Source organism: Pongo abelii, chromosome 1 (assembly GCF_028885655.2).
Source record: "Pongo abelii isolate AG06213 chromosome 1, NHGRI_mPonAbe1-v2.0_pri, whole genome shotgun sequence".
In the NCBI taxonomy this organism is placed as follows: Eukaryota; Metazoa; Chordata; class Mammalia; order Primates; family Hominidae; genus Pongo; species Pongo abelii.
Genome location: NC_071985.2, coordinates 24215273 through 24243057, shown reverse-complemented (window position 1 = coordinate 24243057; position 27785 = coordinate 24215273). Strand labels below are relative to the sequence as shown.

At 41.6% G+C, this 27785-nt stretch overlaps 2 protein-coding genes across 3 annotated transcripts in view; one reads left to right on the top strand and one right to left on the bottom strand.

Moving 5' to 3' along the window:
- Positions 1-8699, top strand: part of DNAH14 (dynein axonemal heavy chain 14) — a 499118-nt gene extending 490419 nt beyond the window's left edge. The window contains exons 86-88 of the mRNA XM_054519536.1: positions 6847-6919; positions 7335-7495; positions 7994-8699. Coding sequence (XP_054375511.1) covers positions 6847-6919; positions 7335-7360 — 99 coding nt within the window. The 3' untranslated portion in view covers positions 7361-7495; positions 7994-8699. The remainder of the gene's footprint in view (positions 1-6846; positions 6920-7334; positions 7496-7993) is intronic.
- LBR (lamin B receptor) lies at positions 5-26543 on the bottom strand. Of its 2 annotated transcripts, NM_001134061.1 has the most exon segments (14): positions 11-1978; positions 2949-3071; positions 3171-3251; positions 5180-5348; positions 8801-8926; positions 9850-9953; positions 10984-11175; positions 13806-13860; positions 16404-16600; positions 17671-17860; positions 18120-18203; positions 20482-20682; positions 22317-22495; positions 26384-26465. In NM_001134061.1, coding segments are annotated over 13 exon segments (1848 nt in total). In that variant the 5' UTR covers positions 22482-22495; positions 26384-26465; the 3' UTR covers positions 11-1817.
- Between the last annotated feature and the right edge of the window lie 1242 nt (positions 26544-27785).

Below are 27785 nucleotides of genomic sequence, written 5' to 3'. Positions count from 1 at the left end.
AAAGTGATCAAAATGTTGCTACATTTTATTCTCAACTTAAAACTTCATTATAAAATTTGCCAAATAAACATGTCAAAAACAAAATTAAAAACAAAGTGTAGCTGATATCCAGAAATTGCAGCCCTGTATTGGTAACGGGCTCTTTTCATTACCAGGGAAAGAATTTAATGTCCTTCCTTCCTCCCCAAAAGCTTCCTTGGTGCAATCCAGTACAGAAAACGCTGGGACACCACTTTCTGATGCCAGGAGAAAAGCAAAATAAAAAAACTGCTTGCACACATTAGCACTGATAAAACAATGACAATTTCACTAAAAGAATGTTTAAAGACTACAGGATGCTAGAGCAAACCAACTTCATGACTGCATTAACATAAGCTAAGTTACATACACTTCAAATGCAGTATAGAATTAACACTGCATATATCTAAATGGCTCATATATAAAATGTGTAATTAAAACCCAAACATACACACTATGTTTATTACATTCCCCTATATTTAAAGTACTGAGAACAATTTAACTCTGAACACAAAAGTTTAGTGAATTTGCTACTGTTCCATTACAGGACAATTAAAAATGAGACTATATCAACTTCACTAGAATTTAATTGCTAAAGCTACCTTATGCACATCAATTAAACTAAAAGAAACGACTTTAACCCCTTAAGTTGTTTTTAAGATAGCACTCCTTTACAGGGAGTACAGTTTTGTAAATATAAAGGAGATATAAAAAATACAGTATAAACTGCATAAGCTTAACAGTAGCAAAAACACTGATGAACTTTTAAAAAGTCAAAAATATATAAAAATATTAGCCTGAAATGGCAAATTTTCAAACACCGATCTGTGTAAAAATGTTTAAATATTGATGTTACTCCAAAAATATATACTTATTCTATTTTTTTTTCTATTTGCAACAGTTTATAAAGGCTAACAAACACCTGCAATTGAGGTAGCAAAGCCAAATTCACAAACTTTGGATCAAGAAAAATACCCTTCCTATGTTTTAACAGCATCTTCTATACAACAGTGAATGAATTCTAATTGTTCCAAAATTTTTAATTCACATTACTTTACAAAACTTTATTTAAAATACTGAAAATGTTTTGTTAAAAAGACAGTTAGTCCTGACAATCACCTCACATTCAAAATACTGTACAAAAAAATCTGAAGTCACCATATATTACAAAAAACTAAGCTATGTATTTACATTTTCAAATGTAGTTTTAGAAGTTGAGGTTAAGCCAACTGCTACAAATGGTCTCCCTTAAGCAGTGTCTGCTAATAATCTCATCGCTTTTCACTTTCAGCATTTAATATAGGCCCTTCTTTTTGCTTTCAAATTATATAATTAGTAAAGGATTTAAAGAAAAACAAATGAAAATTCTATTCTCTTACTGAATAAAACATAAATGTACTTTAAATGGAACAGTGTTTTCATTTAAGAAAAGCCAACTGGCAAAAAAACATCAAAATTTGAAAAGTAATCAGAAACCATAAACATCAATAGTATTCTTCACAGTACATTTATATTAAGACTGTCTTCTGTTTTCAGATTTTTAAGAGTTGAAAATTTCCCATTAAAATGCAAATTCTCACATCCTTACTTGTATTTTTCCTATGTTAACTGTAATTTAATAAAAGTAAACACGGCTATATTAAAAGATCAACTACTCGGCTCTATAGTCCTGACTCAAAAAGAAAAAAAAATTTACAGATCCTGTCAGTGCAACAAAAGAAAATTTCGGATTTTCTTCCTTGTTTTTGCAAATGGCAGCTGGAATTGCAGGAGTATTTTGTAAATAAGCCAGAAGAGCATTAGTAGATGTATGGAAATATACGGTAGGGCACACGCTGACAGTACTTTTCCCAAGCCACGCCGTATTTCTTCTTACAGTGGTACTCGTCACGAGCTTCTCGGTGGACAAGCAACATGGTGAAATAAATTATGTAGAAATAAGGCAGAATGTGGTTAAAACCTGGGGATAATAACAGTACATAGTATTAGATATTTTTATTATCACTACAATGTATTTTTTCCTGCTTTCCCCTAAATTCTCTAAAAATGAACCACAAGGTACTTCATTTTCTCCAATAATGAGGAGGATAATTAAACCAGTCTGTAAAATCCCACTGGTAAGTGGCAGAAGGTCGTATCTAAATTAGAAGCTACTCAAAGACTGATGAATCCATTCTAACAATCCATCACAATCAAAACATCTGTCCTCATAGTTAATATACATCTCTCCATTTCTCGCCCTTCTTCCCCCAGCGAAGAAGAAAAACTGCTGTCCTCCACCACAGGCCAGGCCACCAAACAGGCAGCAGGCACGGGCCAGCTCCCCCACCTCCACCAGCTCCCCTGGATCCCCCTGCTCCCCCAGTTCCCCCAGCTCCCCCAGCTCCACCAGCTCCACCAGCTCCCCCAGCTCCCCCAGCTTCCCAAGATCCCCCTGCTCCCCTAGTTCCCCCAGCTCCCCCGGCTCCACCAGTACCTCCAGCTCCCCCTGACACCCCAGCTCCCCAAGCACCTCCAGCTCCCACAGCTCCCCCTGCTCCCCTGCTTCCCCAGCTCCCCACGAGGCCAGACACACAAAAAGAGAATCTCCTTCTCTTCTTAAAAACCAAAGTTTTTCCCAATCTATGTACACTGAATCATGAATTAAGAAGCTGAATTAATTTCTATATATTCTACTTAGAAAAAAGCTATCAGGCACAGTTGAAAACTTAAAATATTGCTTTTAGGCTTAAAGTAAAACTTCAGGCTCTGTGAATTCCCAATTCCCCTCAGAAGCCAGAGGAGCTTCTACAGAGGCCAACCTCACAGTAGAAAACGGCGACAAAAAGACTCACACCCACCTTGGCCACACTGTCCCACACAAAGGACACACACACATCTTTCCGGCGGCTAAAAGAAGGGTCAAACTAGCACTCTTCTGAAATGCTTACCACATGCGAGGGACCACGCCAAGGCCATGATGAGGTCACCCAAGTAATTGGGGTGGCGAACAAAGCCCCACCATCCAGAAACTAGAAGATTTTTTCCTGTTGAAGTATGAATGGTTTTTAAATCTATATAAAAATAAAAGTACATTTTTAATGATGTCGAGACAAAAAGAAAAATAAAACCTTCATGTAATATATATAATATAAACATAAATCAATACTTACGTGCAAGCTTTGGATCACTGGGATTTTTCCGGAATGCATTTTTCTGAGAATTTGCACCTCGGAAGATTACATAACCACAAACTGCAATTTTAAAATATTTTCCTATGTTAATAACTTAGTTATACTCTAATGCTTAATAGCATCTGTAATTTCTCTTAAAAATGATTTCTATGCTCTGAGGAAATTTCCAAAGCAGACTCCGAGGCTCAAGAGATCCTCCTGCTTCAGCCTCCCAAAGTGCTGGGATTATAGGCATGAGCCACCGCACCTGGCCTGATTCTTAAGAACAACTCAAAAACTCTAAATCCCACTATGTAAAAAGATGGTAACCCTTCCGAAATCTATCATACTACTTTAATCATCCACCTAGGAAACATTCTGAAGGCAAAACAAATGTAGTTACATCCATGAAAGAGATAAAATCTAAGACAGCCTACATTACAATAAAATCAATACTAGAGTTCAGTATAATCAAAATTACAAACTATATCATCTGTTAGTTATACCTACTGGCCATGGCACAAACATTTTATTATCAAACACTAGCTTAAAATCAGCACCAGAACATCCTGCACTTTAAATACATGCTGAATCCCACTGTAAGTCTATAAGTTCCTAATTTTATCCAAATTTCAGAATGTCAAAAATCAATTTATCACTGACATTTAACTATTATATAGTCGATCCTCAATAAACTAGTAAGAGAATCACTTTACTTCCTGCTTTGGTTTGAATGTGTCCTCCAAAGTTCATGTGTTGGAAACTTAATCCTCAATGCAAGTGTGGAGAGAGAGCACCTTTAAGAGATGATTAGGTCATGAGGGTTCTGCCCTCATGGACAGATTAATGTGGCTATCACAGGAGTGGGCTCAGTATCTCGAGTGGGTTTGTTATAAAAGTATGTTCAGCCCTTCTTGCTCTTCCTCACTCTCTCTCGTCCTTCCACCTTCCACCCTGGGATGCTGCAGTGGAAGGGGCCTTGCCAGATTCCAGCACCATGCTCTGACTTCCTGGCCTCCAGAACCATGAGCCAAATAAATTTCATGACAAATTACCCAGTCTCAGCTATTCTGTTCGAGCAGCACAAAACAAACTAAGACATTCCCCATTTTTAGCTGAACTATAAATACACTGTCTTGAATAATAAAATGGATGACACAGACAACCAAACCACTGGTGAAACTAAATCTTAATTTTAACCAACGGTTTGAACTTCTTCTACCACAGATACTAACTAGTGTAGCAAAACTATCTGTATTTGCAGTTCACTGCTAATTTTCCCTGCTCAACCTCTAGTAGAAGTGTTCAATGAACAGTGTAAAGACAATGAAAATTCATCCTGAAGTAAAATCCATGACTGACCCTGGTGGACCGCAGCTGCAGCCAAACTGGACTTCTCAGTCTTTCCCAACCTCATCTCACACTTCTCCACCACACACCCTTGCTGAGCTGTTCCCAGTGCCTGACTTTTCAATCTCCCCATCCCATTTTACCCTCTAAAACTCAAATCGAACACCGTATCCTCCGATAAGTTCACACTAACGCTCCCCAGAGAGAAGTTCTCTCTCTCTACCTTTAACACCCGTCATCTAAGCCCCTCTTAGTGCTCACTCACACACCTCACAGCAAGGCAGGAATGTCTTATTTCTCCTGTTAGAATGTGAGCTCTATGAGGGCAAGACAAATCTTCCTACTTTATAAGATGCCTACCAGAAAAAGCAGGCACTCAAGAGAAAAGACGTATGGTTACCAAAACAAATTAAAACAACTTAAATTAAATTTAAAAGATGGTTTAAAATAATCTGTTTCAAGTACTACTGAGAACCCAAGTACGAACCATCCATTCTCTTTGCAAAATGCAGACTTTTTATTACTCATCATAAATGGCCTCAAATTGAGCTAATGCTGGCCATTCAAAATGGCATGTTTCAAGTATGTAGACAGCAGAGCATAAAAGCCTCAGTACATAATATTTAATAAATTAAACTGAGACTAAACTTAATACTCACATTTCAGAACAATAATTAGAGAAGCCATTGGCCAAGACACTTCATTTGGATGACTGACTAAGTAAAAGGCTTGGAAGCTGTAAATAAACGGAACCCACACCAAGTCTCCAAAAGCCAGCATAAATCCAAATCCATCGTGGATGATGTCCATGGTTGTCAACAACGCTTCCTATAAGGATACAGACGGGGAAAGGGAGAAAGAGCTTCTATGTTTAAAGTATTCAAATAAAGTACTAGTTTACAGGCAAATGTATAAAGTGCTATGGGCGGGTCCACAACCAACATTTTTTTGTTAAAGGGGAGAGAGATCTGGCTCCCCTGGCCTGCTAGGTCTTTCTGCCGTCACATTCTCCTGTCACGCCAGCCTCTCGCTCATGCTCCCGATAACAGATCTCTAAAGCGTTTCCCATGCCCCCATGCCCAGGCCCTCCCCTCTGCTGGCAACCCCTCCTCCAACCTCCACACAGGCCCTACACCCTCTGCTGCCCTCCTGACCTGCTGCTCAGACCTGGGAACTTCTCAGATGTCACCACCCACCAGCAGGCTGCAGTAATTGGGTTACTGTATTTGTCTAGTCACTCTCCACTACACTAAAAGCCTCTAAAAGACAGAGGCTGTGTGTTTTCACCTTTGCCACCCCAGTACCTAGCACAGTGCCAGCCATGGAGAGAAGTGTTCAAAATATGCTTGCTGAAGGAATAAGATCACCAACTCTTTTTGCTTCAATTCCACATGGACCAATCTAATTTCTGTTCATAATGTGGCATTTCATGTAGATTTTCCACAGAAGAAATTAAGCTGCCTGGCAACATGGTGAACTGACAGCTTCGCTTCTCATGTAAATTAATGAAAGTGCATTACTCCCTGGTGATTTGGTTACCATGAGCCAGATCGCCTCTGGACCAGGATACAGGCAGGCCAGACTCTAGAATACCGAGACACCACCAAGGTCAACACTCTGAAGGTCTGGCCTGAGGGAAGCTCTAAACTACCCGGAACCTCAGTACAGACCACTGATGTAGAAATATTAGCCAGTATAAGCTCTGTTGGAGAATCAAAGCTCTAGGTTAAAGAAAAAGAGTGGTACCTCCAAATAGCACTTTTTTTCCAGAAAAGAAAGCAAATAGGCCATGGAACAGAAAAACAGATGTCACATGGAACAGAAAAACCAATCTCACAAAATCTAGCTCCTTAGGCTTATACTCTTTAGTTACCACAGTACTTTATTCTCTTTAAAAAAAAAAATTGACATGTAATAATCGTACATATTTATGGGGTACACAGTGATGTTGCAATACATGTAATATATAGTAATCCAATCAGGGTAATTAGCATATCCATCATCTCAAACACATTATTTCTTTGTGTTAGGAATATTCAATATCCTTCTAGCTATTTGAAACTATGTATCACTGTTAACTATAGTCATCCTACAGTGGTATAGAATACTAGAACTTAGAACTTACTCCTCCTATCGAGTGGTAATTTTGTATCCTTTAACAAACCTCTCCCTATCCTTCCCTTCCCCCTACCCTTCCCACCTTCCCATATCCTCTGTTCTACTTTATACTTCTATGACATCAACTTTTTTAGCGCCCACATATAAGTGAGGACACGCGGTGTTTTAACTTTCTGTCCCCAAGAGTGTCTTATTCTTATCTCTCAAGGCCTGTGATCTGATTCCTGGTCCAAAAGAGGATAAAGGCGACAAATTGGTGGGAGCAGATAAAAGCAGGTGTGGTGAGTGGCAGTGAGAGGGCAAAGGGTAAGCACCCAGTGCTGGGTCGGGGGAGGACCTTAGCCCCACCAGCTCCTGAGCCCCAAGGCTTTCACAGGACGGCTCAGAGGAAGGGTCATACATATTTAAACTGGTAGTCTCAGTTTTCTTAAGGTATAGCACATTCTTGAATACAGAGGGATTTCTATCAAGTGACCTGACAAAAGTTATTAAGCATCTGCTAATTGCCCCGTGGCATGCCAGAATGCTGAAGAAATCATAAAATACAATCTTTCCTCAAGAAGCTTATTATCATCTGGCTGAGATACTGAGAACAGACAGAAAACAATTTCCTAACTCTAGTTCTCTACCCCTGGGGCTATGTTAATATTGCTTTAAGCGTTTTGCCTTAAGATGCAAAAAACTTTCTTTTAACAGAAGTCAATGTTTGGCTAAATCTATAGAAAATATGAACTTCTAAGCCAATTAAAAAGTGACGACCACAACGTGGCAGAAAGCTATTAATAGAAGAAATCAGAAGAAATAATCACTCATCAACGGAAAGCTACTAGAAAGGAAGGTTTAAAGAAGCCTCTGAGGTGAGCAAAACTGTGAAATATCATTTGATTTGCAAACTGTAATCTATATGCTCTTTTGGCAACTCATTCTATAACAGCAAACAAAGCTACACTGGTAATAGTAAGTGCATTTACAAAACAGTTGTTTTTTAATTTCAAAAACGTTTAATCTTGGGTCGACTTGGAATTTTTCAAGTCAATTTGAAGTGCTATCACCACCTTCACAGCTTCCCAAGCTCTGAGCCAGGGTCTGTGAAGTGGCAGGAGCGCAACAGGAACCCGTAATTAGCGGATAGCACTAATCCCACCGCTTGTAATTGAGGTTTACCTCAAAGTGGCCCTAATCTTCCTAAATAACAAGGAGATCATCGAAACACCAATATCAAACTTGCGAAGTTGTTCTGACTAACCATTCTCTGCGATTTTGCATAGAAGGACAAAATTAAAGACCAGCCGGCAGGGGTGGGGGAGATACATAGTATTGATGACAAAATAATACAATTTTTTTAAATGTTCCAGGCTTAAAGAGAAAAGGTCTTCTCTCAAAATGTCAGCAGATTGTCTCAACCGACTGTCATTAAAACTTGTTTTGGAACATTATGATGTACAGCTGCCAGATTTGTTTTTAATATGGAAAGAAAACTAGACTTGGAATTTGGAGATAATTACAAAGATAATAGTAAATATGATAAAATACTTGTAAAATAAGCCTGAGGAAGACAAAATTTTTTAAAGGAATATGCTGGCTGAGAGAGAAAACAATCAAAACATTGACCAGTCTTCAACTAGTAGAAAGACCAATCAATGTATGAAAAAAGACTCGAGATGGAAACTTAGCCTTATTTCAAGTGGTTTCCTCAATGCATCTTGATTTCTGATTTTACATTCATCTAATTAGAGCTAGCCTTTGTATTTTAAAACCTTAACAATAAAACGTCTCCCCGATTATTTAAAAACTAGGTGACTCTTGACAATCCGAGAAACACCATTCTAATTTAGTAATCATCCATCCATTTTCATGTGATACCATAATTACCACCACCCACAAAAACAAAACCAAGATCCACCAATCTTAAATATTTAGAATATTACTTTGAAACACAAGAACAGCTGATAAACACCAAAGCACTCCCAAATGCCTAGAAACTTCCCACCTGTCAGCACTCCCTCGTCAGCTTCGCATGGATGGCCTCGTCCTCCTCACAGGCAGCCTTGGAGGCAGGCCGTGCTCCCCTCACTCTGTGTGCAAGAAGCCGAGGCTCTGACAGGTCACTCACCCACTCAAAGCCATCTGACTCCAAGGCCTCAGCTCTTAAAATTAATTACCTCATTCCAGAGAGCATCCACCACATAGAGAAGCTGGAAACTATTAACTAAAATCATGGCCAAGGATGGAACAGCGCGGTCCTGTATTTTCATTTCAGCCAAAAGCATCACCAAGTTAATAACCACCTGAAATAAAAGGGGAAAGTATATAGCCTCAAAGCACCTCCCCAGAGACCTTAGCACTACAAAGGCATGAGTGAGCTTCACAGCTGAGACACCTGGCAGACGCCACCTTAACTCCTACCCGCCACCAGGAATAAGACATCTCAGCACCACAGGCCCCTGGACCCAACGCACTGAGAAGGACACAGCTATCATTTCTGTGTTCCTGTCACAGTGGGTAACTTCACCCCAATCAAAGAGAACACTGAAATGACCCAAACTGAGGGACACTCTTACAAAATAACCAACCAGTACTTTCTAAAAAGTATCAAGGTCATGAGAGACAAGAAAAGCCTAAACAACTATTAGACTAGAGAAGACTAAGAAGAAATAACAACTAAATGCATCGTGGAGTCCTGTCGAGGTTCCTGGAACAGAAAAAGGACAACAGCGGAAAAACTGGTGAACTCGACTGAGGCCTGTGGACTTGGTAACTAATGCTGTCGCCATGTTAATCTGCTGTTCTTCATCATTACACTATGGTTTCCTCCAAGGTTAACGTTGTGAGAAACAGAATGAAGGGTGGAAGGGAACTCTTTGCTCTATATCTGCAACTCCAAGCCTAAAACCAGGTAAAATTTAAAAAGGAGGAAAATGCATTTTTTCTTACATCACTTCATCTACACTATCACTTTCCTACATAAATATAAACTGATATAATAAAAATAAAGCAAAGAAAAGTTACTTAATTTGTCATAACCTGTAACAGGGCATCTTAAACCTCTGGAAAATACTTACAACAAAATATTTTGACAGATTTATGGAAAGCCATAATTATCCCTAAAAATATACCACCCACTGCTTATTTTTGAATGGTCTACATTTCTTTCTAGCAATTAATTAGACCTATTGAATTGAAATTTAGAAAGAAAAAAAAACAGACATACCCATCCAATCAATCCAGGGCGCAATTCACAAAAGTATTTGAGATCAAAAGTACCAATTCGAGGGTTTAATTCACGGCCAATGAAGAAATCATAGACAGCATTTCCTGAGAAAGGAAAAGTGTTTACCCAAACAGCGTTCCAAACCCAGTCAGCAGGCTTTAAAATGGCACTGCTGCCCACTATCCAGGCTCACAATTCAACTGCCCGCAAGAGCCTGAGCAGGGCTCTGGTGTTGAGAGGCAGACAGGACGGCACAGACGAAGGAAGCCAGGAGATGCCTGCCCAACTGAAAGGGCAGTTGCTACAGCCTTTGGGGGAGCCAGGGGCCCAGATACCCCAGGTTTCTTTAAAAAGTTAACTAAAATCATGGGGGCCCCCCCAAAGGACTTCACACTCCATTTTTTTAGATAGGCGACATTTTTTTTATATTGAAATACTTTAGGTCAGCATCAACCAATTTGTAACCTCTTTTTTGTTTTTCTTTTGTTTTTTGTTTGTTTTGTTTTGAGATGGAGCCTCGCTCTGTGGCCCAGGCTAGAGTGCAGTGGCACAGTCTCGGCTCACTGCAACCTCCACCACCCACGCTCAAGCGATTCTCTTGCCTCAGCCTCCCGAGTAGCTAGGATTATAGGTGTGCACCACCACACCCAGCTGATTTTTGTATTTTTAGTAGAGACGAGGTTTCACCATATTGGCCAGGCTGGTCTCAAACTCCTGACCTCAGGTGATCTGCCCGCCTTGGCCTCCCAAAGTGCTGGGATTACAGGCATGAGCCACCTCGCCCAGCCAGTAACCTCTGTTGTTTTGTTTTTGTCTTTTAAAGAGTGTTTACTATTTTGGACAAAGAAATAATATTTGTCATAAGTCAAAATGCCTGTAAGTTTACTAAACGTCTTACTGTCATCAAGCAACTGCAAAAAAAAAGAAATGAATAAGAAAGTATGAAGGAAAAACAAAAACATTTTCTTCCTTTAAATTCATATCTAACTTTTTTCTTCATCTTTTCATTTTTTCTTACTTCTTTTCATTTCCCAAAAAATGAAGTTAGAAAAAAAGCAATCTACTCAAATCTGGAAATGGCTGCTGGAGGGCTCTGGGACACATTCATCCAACACGTGATTCATCGCTGCTCACCAGAGCTGGCAGGCGACAGGTCATTCCGGGGCGCTTTCAAAGAGCGCATGTAGAGATACACACTCAAGACCACACAAAAAACAGTGGCCGCAAGTGCAAACTGAAGAAAATGACTGTACACGTAATGAAACTCTACGCCCTGGAAGAGAGATGTTCCGATGACTGCAGATGTCAGGATAAAAGCATAGAATCCTTTAAAAAAAAAAAAGGAAGGGGAAAATTAGTGTTAACCCAAGGCTCACATGAAACTTATACGCCACTATGAAACAATGCAACGTTCATTTTTAAAGTCTTACTTTCATTATTCAGACTAAATACACACAAATATGCAAATAAGCAATGTCCTAAGGTATAATTTTCAATATACATACCATTATCTCTTGTAGAACTTTCCAAATAGTTTAACATATTGATTCTTTTTCAGTTCAAATGGTCATTATTTGCTTTTAATTAAGGGAAAACTGACAAGAAGTGCAACCTGAAAATTCCCACAATCCAAACTCTCAGGCACAAAGTCAAATGGCTAATTATTAACAGAGCTGGGCCAAACACACATTTTAAAGTCTAATGCCATTACCTAAGGGGAGGGTATTATGCACCCACCAGGGGTCAGGCACCGAGCTAGGTTGGTAGTTACAAAATTATAAATATTTATACTTAACCAAGTTGTCAATAATGGTTTCAAAAGATTCTAGTAAAACTCTATCATCCAGAACAGAGATCTTAACATGCCACCCACAGAAAAGATGCCACAACACAAATGCCCGAGGCCAGGCAGGGGACTGCGAGCACCTGGGGGGTAGGGACAGCAGGTGGGGACATCCACGTGCATTGCCAAGTTAAAAAGCACCCGCCCTGTGAGGCTCCACAGAACTCTCGTTCCGGGCTAGTCCTGCAGCCACACAGAAAGGCTCACTGGAAGATCCAATTTTTTCTTTTGGCTAAAGAAATAGTTTTGCTTTCAAGGGAGGTGAGTGCCTCAAAAAGAGCTGTGCTCCTAAAAAGTCATCAAATCACATTTGGATAAATGGTCAAAAGCAAAAAAGAGGTAGCTGTTATTTATATGAGAATTCTAAAAACAAACTTTTTGTAAAGTAAAATAGTTGTCTCAAATTATCTGAATCCACATTTTCCACAAATACTCCAAACAATAACTTCTAATTTTAAATTCTGACTTTTAAAAATACTCATTTACCTTTCATAAAATGTATATTTTTAAAAAGAATGGTTAGATAAAGCAGTCTTTTCTCTCTAGCCTATATGGATTAAAAATAATCATCCAAAATGTCTTAGGAACCTCCTTAGTTAATAATCGTAAAATCTCGAAAAGAAATCTCAATACTTGAACCAGAGTAATTAGATGAGGAAATTTTTAAAAAGGATCAAGCAACTTGGCCAGCCACTCCCCCACTGGCTCCAAGAGCTCTATGTCCAAGTACTGTGCTCAGTCTCTGAATGTACCACACCCCTCGGAGGGAAGTGAAAATATAACACAAGAATACTTAGAAAAGAATCGGTGCCTACAGGGAAACACACAAAACACTGAAATCAAAGGACCTGGTGGCAAAGTCAACAACCCACCTCACCCCAGACTCACCTTCCCTGGTGTGGCAAGTGAACCACCAGAGGGAGGGAGGCTGCCAAAGGTTCTAAAACTTGCTCCATCAGCAAAGAATTTGGTAAAAGCAACAAAAAGTCTGACAATACCAACGACAAGTATTAAGCACCCACCATCTGGAGCTAGGGGAGACGCCTTATGACACGACTGGCACTAAAAGGCAGAAGGTGTCTAAACTATCTTTGGCTTCCCCTTTAGAACCCAGCAGAGTGATTGCAGACAGAGTAGATGCTGGGTAAGTCTTGAAACAAAGTATCCAAAGTTAGAAAATGAAGAATTGAAAGGATAAAAAGTTCAACCATTAAAATATACAATGTAATTCTCAAGAAAAGGAAAACACTCTATTCCATCTTGTTAAATGGAAAATCATTCAAGGATGACTACAAAATAGATCTGTACTTTGCCAAAGTCTTCAAATGACAAAGCTGGACTGACGCACTCAGCACATGCTCTTATAGTGCGAGGTGCCGGACCCAGAGGGAGCAACGTCTACCCATTTATTGAGCTGCCCAGCAAGTTCACAACTCATCCATCCAGCACTCCCATATGAATGAGCACCTACTATGTGCCCATTTTCCTGGCAGCAAGGGCGTCACAATGAACACAGCCAAGTCCTTGCCCATGAAGCCACATTCTAGTGGAGAGACCCTAATGAAGAGACAAATACACTGATGTGTGGAGGCACAAATGTCAGACAGAAAAATAAAACAGAGCAGGGGAGAGAAAGGGACCTGAAGGTTTCTCTCAGCAGAGACGAGATGGAGGTGAAGATGCAGGTGTCAGACATTTGGGGGTAAGTTTTCCAGGCAAAGGCCCAGGAAGTGTGTGTGACGAATATTCAAGGGACAGCCCAGAGGACATGAGCAAGGACAAGAGCAGCTCATGCAGCAGGAGTGGCCTGGATGCCCGCATCCGGGTAACACCTCAGGTGATAAAATCCTAGACAAGCACAATGATTTCTAACAGTGATGAACACTATTAAGAAAATAAAACTGGAGAGTGGACAAGAGTGACGAAGAGGCTATGTTACTTTACATGGCATAATTTACACAAGTTGGCTACAGGTATAAACAGTTGCCCTTCCGACTACTAAGAGATAATTTACCACTTACTACTCTGGTCTAATCAGCTTTAACAAAGAGTTTAACACTTAGAAGTTTAAGCTATCAAATCATCAATTTGAGTCTTAAAAAAAGAAAATCACCATTTAATCTATACTTGAGTCTTCTTCCATCAATAAGAGGCGTTCCTTCTACAACCTTAAAAGAAAAAAAATTTACAAATTTACAAAGCACATCACCATCACATATACATATATACACACACATATATATATATTCTACTATCACTTAATTTTCAACACGCCCAAGAAGGAAGATATCTTGTAACAGGGAAATTTAGTAATGTTTCAAAAACCCTAGTGGCAAGCCCTTTAATGATGCAATCCCACCTTCAGGAATTTATCTTAAATACAAATTCAGTAATGACTTCCCAGTGTAGGACCAAGCAACTGCAACAGCCACACTCCCTGCCACACTCCTGTGTACCACCTCAAGACTAAATGTGCTTAAATACCTTTATATCTAGTGGATCCCTAGCTCAAACATCTACCGATGGCTGCCCACTGCTTACAAAGTAACAGTACGATTCCATTGTCTTCCATTTGTGGGGTCCTTTTCAGTTGGGCTCTACCCTGTTTATCCACTCTACTATGACTCAAGGGCTATTTGATGATGCATACTCATATGCTTACTTGCTCTGCTATATATTATATATATATTGCCCATCCAGTTATTGAAGCATTTCATGTGATTCTTTTCTCTGCAATAAGAGGCTGTGAGAAAGCAGGTTGGTGACTCACGCCTGTAATCCCAGCACTTTGAGAGGTCAAGGTGGGAGGGTCACTTGAGTCCAGGAGTTGGAGACCAGCCTGGGCAACATGGTGAAATCCCCTCTCTACAAAAATACAAAATACAAAAGTTAGCCAAGCCTGGTGGCACGCGCCTGTGGTCCCAGCTACTCGGGAGGCTGAGGTGGGAAGATGACTTCAGCCCAGGAGGAGGAGGTTGCAGATTGTGCCACTGCACTCCAGCCTGGGCAACAGAGCAAGACCCTGTCTCAAGAAAAAAAAAAAAAGAGAGAGAGAGAGACTGTGAGCACGCGTCATGCATCAGAACCACCTCCTCTCTTCATTTGGCATCACCCACAGCATTCAGCACAGAGATACCCACAGGCATGGCACCCAACAGAACTATAAATATAGTATCATTTGCTCTGGGCTAAACTACTTTATCCTATCATTAGCGACAGATTTCATTAGCTAGCATTCCTCCTCTCCCAGGAGAAATGTAAAAGCTGTTTGAGATCACAGGATTAGTAAAATCCCACATGCTAATTTCAGATGATCCTTATCTATTAAAGGAGTCTAGTAAATGCTGTGTTAGGCTTTAATCTGTGAATATACAGATCCAAATATACAGTCAGCTCTCCGTATCGACGGGATCCACATCCATGGATTCAACCAACCAGATCCAAAATATTTCAGAAAAAATTGCATCTGAGCTGAATATGTACAGACTTCTTTTTCTTGTCATTATTCTCTAATACAGTATGATAACTATTTACACGGCACTTATGTTGTATTATGTATTATAAGCAACCTAAAGGTAACAAAGTATACAAGGAGGATGTACACAGGTTATATGCAAATACTACACTATTTCTTATCAGGGACTTGAGCATCCTCAGATTTTGGTATGTACAGGAGGTCCTGAAACCACTCCCCAAGGATATCAAGGGATGACTGCATAATATTAATATATATTTTAATATATATGCTTTTAGTCACTTTCGTCTATGAGTATATACATATATGACTTTAAACACCAAAACTGCTTTCCTTGACACTCTGAAATCACCTTACCCTAAATGAATCTGAATTTAACTGTAGAGCCTTACCATAAAAATGACTGAAGGTCTTTATCACAAAAATCCTTGCTAGAGCCACTAAAGTTACGGTCTCACTCTACAGTATTAAGCCTGCAGCTCTACCCTCCTATCACTGGCATTCACCAGTAAAACCAATCCTTTGGTTTACAGACAGTTGGCAAACTTGCAAAGTCCTAAGAATAAGATCTTTAAATAAATTATTTATTACTTAGGGAATCTCATGTTTCTTTAAATATATCCAAGTAAAGGATTCTACTGAAAGAAGAAAAAACTACACTTAGCAATGGAGAGACAAATGTTAAAGATATTGCAGGAATCTGAAAACAACGTAAAATGTTCTTGACAACAAGCTTCTGAAAGAGATGAAAATTAGAAACTTTTCATACTTTTTTAAAGTAAAAGATGTAGACTGAAGTCCATCGAGCCCAGTAGCCTATCAATTAATCATTTAAAATGCTGCATCTGAAATGACACATACTAAGAGTGAATTTTTTTTCCACAGCAACCTCCACTGAGAGTCAGCTACTTTACAAAATAGCCTATTCTTTTCTATTTGGTTTGAAAAGTTACACAAGAAATCTCAGATTTTTTTTAAGTTCCTCTTAATAGGCAAGTGTTATACAGACAGCACAAGAGAAATGGCTTCATGAACTAAGTTTTGGGAGTTATGACCAACAACAGCCTCTAACCTTTAAACTACTCTAAGGCTGGGCAGCATGGCACAGGCCTGTGGTCCCAGCGACTCAGGAGGCTGTGGCAAGAGGATCACTTGAGCCCAGAAGTTGGAGACTCGCCTGGGCAATATAGTGAGACCTCATCTTATTAAAACAAAACAGAATTACCATAAACGTACCTTTCCAATTGGCAGCAGGTAGAACACGACTTGAATCAAAAACCACAGGAGGTAGACCCCAAATACTCTGGTTTCCCATAACTCATACAAAGCTGGCAAAGGAGGAGGGAAATTCAGAAGACTGGGATCTTTCTGTTTACACATCAACAGCAACAGGAAGAGGAACACAGGCAGGCCAAACATGATGAGAAACACACCTGCAAACAATTCATGAACATTCGAGGCTCAAATTTCAATCTGGTTTATTTATTTAAGAATCATGTTAGATTTTTTAAGATCAGAACTCGTATCTGGCTAGCTGTCTGAAACCAATTTCTAATGTACCATCAAAAACTCCCATCTCTACCTGTCACCTCTGGTGGCCTGGCAACCACGGGCATCAAAGTAGTAAAATAAATAAATAAATAAAAATTAAAAAAAAAGAAAGAGGTCCAACACTGAATAGCTACACCCACCTCAGAAACCAAGCTCTAAAACATTTGACCTCCAACCACTAAGAAGCAAATGTGCTGAAACTCCAGCAAACTGATGATCAGAACATCTAAAAATTATCAGCCTAATCTTAACAAAAAACTTTATATTCCCCAGTTTCTAACAATTAAAATAGTGTCACGTTCATGTAATGTGTGCAGATTTTAAGTGATGCTGGACAGCATCTGTAACAGACCAGCTAGTCAAGGGTTATAACAAAACACAAAGCAATTAAGCCATGCAGGATTTTGAGCCATTTAGACAAGAAGTCTTTTCTTTTACTAGCTCATAAAATTTCATCAGTTCCACCCACTTAATAACTCCAAAACTCTGCACACTTCAGATCTTTGACCCTCACAATCAACCTGCCTAGCAGGTAGGGCAGCCTCCGGGATCCCATTTTATGCAGGCAGCTGAGGCCCGCTGCTAGCCCCTGCCGCCTCAGGTCTGATTATTAGCAGAGCTCTCTGTCCCTGATAAGTAACCATCTGTGCTATACAAACTCCCAGATCAACCTTCCTTTATCACTTCTTTGTACTTCTGTGCTCAAAACCTCTGAACAGACTGCTAAAAGTTTTAAACACAACTACAATGGCATCCTTTCTACTCCATAATCCCCCAAAATGCTCCCACCTCAAGCCTTTGCACCCACTGTTCCTTCTTTGGAAGGCTCTTCCGCAGGTTCCCACCAGGCTCATTACCTTGCCTGCCTCAGATGTCTTCAGAGAGGCCTTTCTAGTTCACCTTGTGGCAACCACCCCTACCTGCCCTCTCTGGGCCCAGCTCTGAGGCCTACCAGGTACTCCTCCAAACTCCAAGTCCTTTGCCCGGATGGGGGTCACTTCAAAGGTTCTCACTGCCAGTTCTTTTGCAACGAATTTTTCTTCCTTAGAATCTATTTCTTTTAATTTGACTTCTTCTCTTTTTGGACGAAGGCTATACTGTGTAGCTATGTAACTGCTTTCTTGTGACAAATTGAATTTTTCCTAAATGAAAAATTTAAAAATTAAATATCTGCAGTGAACAATTACCACTAATGCTACTGCATTAACTATTTCAGCATCTCAACACAGCTATACACTAATAAGAATAAATTTGTGAAATTATATTCAGTCTTAATTTAGGGACAGAATTTTAGAACAGGTTATAAAATATTACAATTTTCAATGTGCTTCTCAAGGGAGAGTCACTTTTAACCAAAAAAAAAGAAAAAAAAAACCAAGATGAAAGTGAACACTTTCCCACCTGTGTATTTTTATGAGGTACGTCATTTCTCTCAATGTGTTCAGGCTCCCCATTATATCTGCTGATGCTATTTCCAAATGGCTTCTAAATTGAAGAATATAAACATTTAATCAAAAGAACTGTAACTTATTAAAAAGAAACATGATGGTAAAAACTTACTATTTTGGAATCAAGCAATAAAACAGATTTTTCACAGCCTTAATTCTGAAGAATTTAACCCTCACTTTGTTAAAAATGAAAAGGAATAAAACTGACTAGAATTTTCCAGTCTCTGAAATATTGGATAGATTTCTACATAAAATCTTTCATCTGGCCAGGCACGGTGGCTCACACCTGTAATCCCAGCACTTTGGGAGGCCAAGGCGGGTAGATCACCTGAGGTCAGGAATTCAAGACCAGCCTGGCCAACATGGTGAAACCCTGTCTCTACTAAAAATACAAAAAAATTAACCACACATGGTAGCAGGCACCTGTAATTCCAGCTACTTCGGAGGCTGAGGCAGGAAAATCTCTTGAACCTGGAGACGGAGGTTGCATTGAGCCAAGACCGCGCCATTGCACTCCAGCCTGGGCAACAAGAATGAAACTCCGCCTCAAAAAAAAAAAAAAAAAAACTTTCATCTTTCACGTAATCAGACTGAATGTTATCATTTCATTGATAGATTTTAGGGGTATTTACTATGAAAGGCAGAGAAAGTAAAAATTGGTAAATTAGTTCATTAACTGGATAAAAAACAAAAGACATTCAAAAAGACATTCACTGCTCCAAAACAGCCAATAATGGAAAACTAAGAAATAGTGGGTACTTATGCAATACACAGTAGGCCCAAGGCTCTACTAGTAAGAAGCAAAGCTTCTGTGGTTCTTGTGACACCAGGACTGTAAGATTACACTGTAAAAATACGGCAGTCACTAAATATTAAAAATGAAAGAATAACAAAGTATCACACAGCATCTGTTCCTGGAGTCCCTGGGTGGTAAAGAGAGCCACTAATAGTTAAAATGTTCGAATTCAAAATGTTAGTTAGAACAGTAAGTTGAAAATGTCTGACAGCCACATTCTCCAAAAAAAAATATATATATAATACTCGGAATGAGAAACTGAGCATTCATACACTGATACTACTATAAACTTTCTTGATGCAATCTGGCAATAAGTATTAAAAGCCTCAAATCTGCACCATACAGCTGACCTAGCAGTTCCACTTGTAAGAATTCATCCTAAGGAAATAATCAGATGTTAGATAAAAATACTTGTTTGTAATAGTGAAAATATGGAAGGAAAAACACTAAATGTCTATCATTGACGGAGCTGACTTTAACAATTAAGTTACAGCTATACAATTTACCATATATCCACACTTAGAATACAACAACAAAAATGATGTAGAAAAATACACTCTGAAAGGTTATCCCAATATTTTAAAATCTCTTAAAGCTGACTTCAGAGCAGTATGTATATAATCCAGTTTTTAAAGTTTATTAAAAGTCTGTTGCCAGGCACAGTGGCTCACGCCTGTAATCCCAGCACTTTGGGAGGCCGAGGCGAGTGGATCACGAGGTCAGGAAATCAAGACCATCCTGGCTAACACGGTGAAACCCTGTCTCTACTAAAAATACAAAAAATTAGCCGGGCATGGTGGCGGGCGCCTGTAATCCCAGCTACTAGGGAGGCTGAGGCAGGAGAATGGCGTGAACCCAGGAGGCGGAGCTTGCAGTGAGCTGAGACTGAGCCACTGCACTCCAGCCTGGGCGACACAGCAAGACTCTGTCTCAAAGTCTGTGTGCCTTCTATCCAGAAAAGAGGTTAACATTAAGTGAACAGAAGTTTACTTTTATTCTTTTTACTTAACATACTTTGTCTTTGGTCTACTATCTAAAATACTATTTGTACAAGATCTACAGGCTCCATGCACCCTGATATTTCAAAGCTTACATCTTGAAAGTAATTCCACTAAAATCATCATCTTTGAATAGGTAAAGTGATAAAGTATAATGATGCTAAGAGTAAGAATGTTTCTGTAATACGGGTTTGTCTTACCATTTCATACATGATATGAACTTTCATACACTGTAAAAACCTTACTCAGTTCAATCTACAAGCTACATCTATTGCAAATTTGAACACTGCTTTTTTAAAAACTAAAACATTAAATAGCATTTCTGGTAACTGAAGGACATTCTTTTCCACTGATATTTAAAACTTTCTATTCCAAACATTTGTTTTTTATGAAAACTTCCAAAGTCATCACCTTAGATTTGATGTTTCAGTGACATTTTAATATTATTAACTGCAAGTAACTTGAGTAAATATATACATAAAGGGGAAGACAAAAGGCTGTATAAGGATAAACACAAGTACCAGAATCAGCGGAGTCAATTTAACTTCCACTTCCCTCCTTGCTTCCTTAATGTCGGCCTGGTGGGAAGCAGAAGCGGATCGACGGGCACTTTTAGGTGGTCGACCAGGGGATCGGGAGCGTGACCTTGATCGACTCCCTCGGCGTCTGGAAGGGGAACTGGAAGTTGAGCCACCTTTCCTTTGCCTAAAGGAAGTTAAAGGCTAGAAAGGGGGAAGAAGGCAAAGAGCTTTACCACAAATCATAACACATACAGACAGACCCAAACTAGAAGAGGATAACAAAGGCAGGAACTGCTACCATTAACACTAAAATCAGCACGGGAAATGTTAGGATCTGAGAATGGATCAAATGAAGCCAACGGAAAATGCTTTCATAATGATCCATCTTTCATGAGACAAATGCAGCCTTTCCATTCCTGTTCTTTGAAGGTATTTCCATGAAATGAATGTATCGAAACCAATTAGCTGTACTTATTTCCAACACCATATGCAAGAAGGGTAATAATTAACATGGATTAAAACTGAGACGATAGGACAAAATAAATTAGCACACAGACCAAAAAACAAAACAAAACAGTACCACAGTTTCACTCTGAACAAAACACATAAGCAGATCTTGAAAATAAAACATGAGCTTGGATGACTGGGAACTGTTTCACCGTGTCCCCACCTACTCCGAATCTCCTTATGTTGCTTCTAAGGATGTAGATAAATTATGCCCCAGGCCAAGTCCTTCACCCCAGTTTTTGTGTGGTCTTCCTACTAAGAATGGCTTTTACATTCTTAAATGATTACAAACAAAATCAAAAGAATACTATTTCCTGAAGTGTGAAAATTATCCAAAATTCAAATTTCACTGTCCATAAAGTTGTACTGGAACACTGCCATGTCTGCTCCCTTCCATACTGCCTGGAGCTGCTCCCATAAAGTCTAACATATTTACTTTCTGTGCTTTATTCCTGGTCTAGAGCACTCAAAGTGTCATCCTCAGCCATGGGTCCTAGAAATGCTCGTTACTAATCTGTGCAAGTACCAAAATTGAGAAATAGGTGTATGGAAACGTTTATAGCATTTTGACAAAGTAATCTCCTATCTATTGAATCTGATAGTAAAACTGTAAGTCGTTTATTTTGTATGTCTTTATTTTTCTAGTAATTCATTTTTATGGCATTTTATATAAATGTTTGTATACTACGGATCAGATATCTTAAAACCCAGGCCCTCACCAGACAGGTTGAAAAGCCCTGGGCTAGACTCGAATCTAATTAATGTCACTCTCCTGATTAAATCCTTAGTGTTCAGGATGAAGCCCAAACCCTTGGGCATGGAATATAAAAGCCCCTCCAGCCTGGCTCCTGCTTAGCCCTCCCCTACCACCCCCTTCCAGCACTTGGCTGACTGTGTCCCCCAGACCCCCAACTTTGCCATACTGCCCTCTCTGCAGAAGCAGCCCCATCAACTGCTGTTTTTCCTGTTTGTTCTCAGCACTTGGCTAGGTGTCACTGCCTCTGAAAGTCTGCCCTGAAGCCCAGGGCTCTTCTCTACCCTTGATACACTCAACACCACCCACGGCAAACTCCAGACACAGAACGTAGTAAACCCAGGGGACCAACAGATGCAAATGGCTGTCTTTCCCAGTAAGTGTGAGCTTCTTGGGAACAAGGCACTATGCCTCATTCATACATTCCCAGAGCCAAAAACAGTATGTGACCCAAAGCAAGACCTCAATCCTCTGCCTTCAAACCGAGCTGAACTATCCTGAGCTTAGAAACCATACTTAAGAGTTATTTCCCACTTACTGTAAACATACTCTGATAAACCAAAGGAGCTCTTACCTTAATATCATTCTCTTTCAATTCAAGCTCTGTTCCATCTTTATACTTTACAGTGTAAAGCTGGGAGGCGCTGTCATGGCTCAGAATTTCTACTTCATAATAAAGTGAACTCCCAGGCCATCGACCTCTTACCACTTCACCATCCGCAAATTTCCTACTTGGCATTTTCTATAATTAACCTGAATAGTTTTAAAGAAAAAAAGTTGAGTCAATACATACACATTTATGTATTTGTCTTTTTCCACAGGCTGATCACTAAAATACAACTTTCCAGAATTGACTGGTCAGGATTTTAGGGCCAGAAAGGCTACATTCAATCTCATTTGGAATAATTTTAGAGGATGATTTAGCCACTGCGTTATCTATGTAAGTGACACTAAAGATTAATTATAACAATGTATATAGGCGCCATAAGTTTACACTATGTAAAATGTTACCCACCTACAGTGATCATAGTTCTTGCTAATCAAAAAATGAGGCACAATCTCACAAAGGACACATTTTCTCATTTGTAAATTTGCATATCAACTTACAACGGCTTTAAAAATGCATTTAATTGTATTTTTAACAAATTGCCTTTATTAAAAACAGCAAACTATAAACCAGACTGGGAAAATCAAGGATGTACAATTAACATGACTATAACCCAACAACAGGAAGAAAAATAATTCCAAGTCTGTAATGAATAAATTTGGGGGTTTAGCTTTCAACTCTTACAGCTAAAGTACAAACGCATACCAAGTGACTCTGCCAACCACCCACCTAAGCCAGGGTGGTTGCCTTCATCCAAGTTCACCTCTCTCAAGCCTACAGCAGACATCGACCCCCAATTATAACATTATTTTTCTCTGATTCAAAACATAGCCCACAAAGCCCCACAATACTCCAAGAATCCACAAGCAATCTGCAAGAACTGCCACTTACGTGAGGCCTGCCTGCCACCCTTTTTGAAATATCAATTTGAAATATCAATTGATAGCTGGGTACTTCCAGCTGCCAGACAGTAATGCCGCTCCACCGGCTGACCAGCGGAATCACATTTCCACACAACAAAACTAGGGCTGACGACCTTCCCCAGTACCACATGAACTAGCTTAGCTGGTGCCACGTCCAAGGGGGAGCCAGTAGGACAGATATGAGCTGTCCCCCAAATCACCTTCATTTCACCAACTAAGCACTTCTTGATGTATTATCCAAGCATATCAACGTACATTCCTCACTGGCTGTTGTTAAGAGCTGATGATACAATAAAAGCAACATTTAGGAACCTTTGAAGACTCTGGAATTAAGGAGAAAGTTGAATTACCTACCCCAAGGGAGCAGTGGGAGGGTGGGGGGGAGGCGGGGTGAGGGAGGCCTTTGTTAACCACATTTTTTCACTGTTAATCGTCTGTGAAAAAACTTAACAAGCTCTACTAGTTTACAGAGACGGCAGCTAGGTTGGTAGATGAAAGAAAACACAAGTACTTATCTGGTGATTAGAGGATGTCAGTCAATTAACACATTAGGTAAGAAAGCCAGCTTTCTTCCCTACACATATCTGAGACTGGGCATCACTGGGGTAATGAATGGGTTTAGGCTTGGAGTAGTGGGGAGGAGCCCACAAGTTTTCAGGATGAAGTCAGGCCTGGCTGAGTCACCTGAGGGGCACTTAGGAAGCAGGGGGGGCAGTGAACACCTCTGCATGAGCAGGGGCATAAAAACGGAAGGTGACAACATCCAGCTTTGCCTATTTCAACATTTAGCTCAGAGCCTCCAAGTACAAAGAAAGAGGAAGGAAATGTACCCTCCTTCTCTCTTCTCTTGAGCCCCCTCCTCCTCCCTAGGCCCCCCAAAATCAAACCACTCTTACTAGTACTAGCTCTCCTACACTGGTCAGCCAGAGTTAAAAGAAGGCAATTATGTCTTCCTACAGGAAGATACTCAAGTTGCAAAAAACTCTTTATAAACTTTTGAAACACAAGCCCTTTAGGACGCAGGGGCTACTTGAGGTTTTAAAAGACCCTTGAACAGTTTCTGCGTGTTCTTAAAAACTTATTTACTGGCATCTTTCCACTGCACTTACACACCACATACACAGTATCTGTGTAATATAAACGCAGGCCAGTACCAAAAAGATTCTTATCAATTATTCTGGGTTAAAAAAGTTAACGCATATGGTGGATACCTGTTAGGTCTCTAAAGCTTATTTTTTAAAAGAAGAATTAAGATTTGCTTGGAAAACAAACAAAATGAACCAGCATTCTTCTTAGAAGACCATTATCTTATACACAAATGTTCCAAAAGATGAAGCCAGCAACATGATGTGCACCCCCACTTTACACAAGATCCACACACAATTGTCAAACGTGAGGATACAGTGCAATCACATCCTAATATACTCCCCCACAGGAGTGAAATAGCCAGGATGGCACACAAAAGCCCCACATTTGTTCATGTCACTATGCACTCACCTACAGGAGTCAAGATACACACAGGCTTTTCTTACAAGAGATGTTTTAGGCAAGAGTGTTTGTAAAGAAAAATTTTGTTCACTGCACACAATGTCCTCATTCGCCATAAACAGGAAAAACACGGAGACCCTCAGGCTTTTCTCTATTAAGCCAGATGCCCGCTAACTTCAGAGTCAACTGGCACTGCAATCCTCACACATTCCAGCTTCGGTATGTTACTGTTTATGAACACAACAATTATCTGCTCATTAGCATTACAAGGTGTCCAGCCATCTTTCCTTCACTTCTCCAAATTCATCTAAATGTGGCATAGAGCAAGACGCTCGAATGAAGTTCGACAGCTTCCTTTTCACACCTCAGCCCCGGTAGCCCTACTAGGCAAAATGCAAACAGGAACCCCGGGCCTTGCTCCGCGCCCTTTGCTTCATGAAGCAACAGAAAGGCCACCTTCCTGGCTGTAAAGGCAGAAGCGCCTTCTTCCCCATAAACATCCTTGGGCAGCTCATCGTTCCCCTCCTACTCGTTCTTCTCCCTCTTCCCAGGCAGCCTGAGAAACAAAACTTAAACTGGACTTGTTGCCTAGTCTAAATTAGGATCCCTCTGCTCTTCTCCGTAGCTCCATCTTCTCCTACACAGCAGTTACTACAATGCGTAACTACAGATCTACACGTGTTTACGTGCAAGGTCCCCGGGGGCCTGTTCACCCTGGCACTGCCCAGGCGCCGCGCCTCGCGCTGCAGGTGTCCACGCGCGGACCACGGTATCTACCGCGCCCTCGTGTGAACACCCGACCGGGCCCCGTAATCACTCGGGGAAAGCGCCTTCAACAAAGCCCTCCGCAAGCAAGTGCTTACTAAGTGCCCCTTGAGGCTACTGGCAGTGCGAGGCTGGCTGTCACTAGAACATTTTTCTGAACCCTCAAAAAGGTGAAAAAGCAGGACCGTGCTTTAGCAGGAACACGCACACCCGCCTAAATACCCGATTTTTGAGACTGTCCGGGCGAAGGAATTCAACGCATCGGATCGAGCAGCCCTGCAATGTGCCTGGACAATCACCAAACCGCGACGACCACGACCCTCAAAGCCAGTGACAAGCAGCGCGAATCTAAGCCCACCTCGGCCGCAGCCCCTTCCCCGTCCCGCCAGGCCGCCGCGCCCTGTCAGCCTCCTACTGCAGGACCGCGGGGCCGCCTGCTCATCTGTCAGACCGGCGCTCAGAGGGGCCGGGAGCCAGGCTGCGGCGGGACAGGACAAAGGCGCCCACGAACCCTCCCTGTCGCCGCCGCGCCACAGCCGCGCCGCGCTGCGCCGCCAACATGGAGGGAAACGTCCACAGTTTAAAACCCCCAGCTCCATTTCCGCAGCGGGCCCGGCTCGGGCGACCTCCAGCCTCGCCCGCCGCCGCCCCGACCACCCGACTGGGCCAGAAAAGGCGAGGGGGCGAGGAGGGGAGGAGACGAGGAGGCGAGGAAAGGAGGGGAAGGCCGCCGCGCCAGGCCCCGCGCCCAGGGACCCCGGCCCGGCCGCTGCGCCGGCCTCGGGCCTCCTCCCTCAGCGGCCCCTCGAAGAACGCGCCGCGGGGAGCTGGGAGCAGGGCGGGGGTGGAAGCGCTCACCTGCGCCAGGCTCCGGCGGTGACACGGACGGCTCCCGGAGAACAGTCGCACAGCAACCCAGCTGCAGTTCCGCGCGCGCGACGCTATCCGGCCGCGCTCTCGCGCCCCGCAGTCCCGCAAGCCGGGCGCGCGCCTCCCCGGCCCCGCCTCGCGGCGCTTCTCCCCTCCCCTCGCCTCCCCTCCCCTCCGGCGAGGCCGCCCGGGGCTCCCATTGGCTCCTCGGCCTTTTGAATCATTCCCGGCGCTGTCGATTGGTCCCGGGCCGTGGCGCGTCCTCCCCGCCCCACCCTGCCTTGGGGAGGGGGGGAGGCCGGTGAGCGGGGGAAACCGAGTCTGGCGGGACGGCCCGGAGCCCGACGTTTGCCACCGCCTTATCTCAGCCGCCCAGGCGTCCTCGCAGCACACGGAACCCGCGCGCTCCCGCCCTTTCCCTCCCGGCGCTCGCAGCAGAGTGTTTGGGGTGCCAAGTGGCTTGGCGAACGAGATTTTTTTTTTAAGCTACAAAGAAAACTAATACATTCTTAAAGTGATCACCGAAGATCCGAGCTCGAAAGCGTTTCTCGGTGAAACACTATGAGTGCCCTCCTTAGCGTGTTAAAATCCCACAGAAGCCCCTGGACCAAGCAGCGGCATCGAAGGCGAGCAGGGGCGCTTTTGTCTCCGCGGCCGCTGAACCTGCGTAGAAGCGAACCCGGACCGGTGCTGGGACCGGCGGCGGGAGGGAGGGGGAAGAATGGCCGAGGGCTCCTACGACTCACGCTGCGAGGAGGGGCTCGGTTGTTAACCGAGGTGCTGTCGAGATGCAGTAGAAAATCCCCAACACCGCGGAGCGTGGAACAAGAAGTTTTATGCCTTACACACTGAAACACAACTTGACCTGCAACCTACAAGCCTGGTTTTAATTGAACCCCAAAATGCTGAATCATGTCATTGTTGACTCCGAATCTGTTACGGATCCTAAACTTTTTTTTTTCTGCTAGTTTTCATTATCGGTTAGTTGATTTCCTTCCTTTGAGGTCGAGAGTTTAAAGCAGTCCCTTGAAGTTCCCTATTTTGCAGTGTGGTTTTAATCAAAGTATTTCTTAACACCCTAACTAGGTATATTTAAGTGAATTGCTATTTTGGAAGCACTATCTGTTAAATTGTAATAATGAATAGAACTTTTCATCTATAGCCTACCTTCAGCTTTCATTTTCTCATAGAACTACAAAACACCCAGGTTTACTTCTTTAAAAAAAAAAAAAAGTGAAAATACATCGAGTTTTTTCAGTCATTCACATGCAGTGTGAATGAGTTCATCAGAGCCTTTCCCGAGAACAAGTTCTGACATCGAATTGTCATTGCCATCGAATTTGCCCTTGGTGGAGATCTGTGCAACAGAAATGCACATTGCACTCCAAAG

Coding starts and splice junctions, on each gene's coding strand:
- LBR (XM_024242521.3), bottom strand. CDS start 22,481: ATGCCAAGTAGGAAATTTGCGGATGGTGAAGTGGTAAGAGGTCGATGG. Junction 16,601..17,670: donor GGAGTTTGGAGGAGTACCTG/GTAGGCCTCAGA, acceptor AATTGTTTGCAG/GTGTGTTTCTCATCATGTTT. Junction 9,954..10,983: donor CCTGTCGCCTGCCAGCTCTG/GTGAGCAGCGAT, acceptor TTCCTTTCTCAG/GAAATGCTGTCTATGATTTC.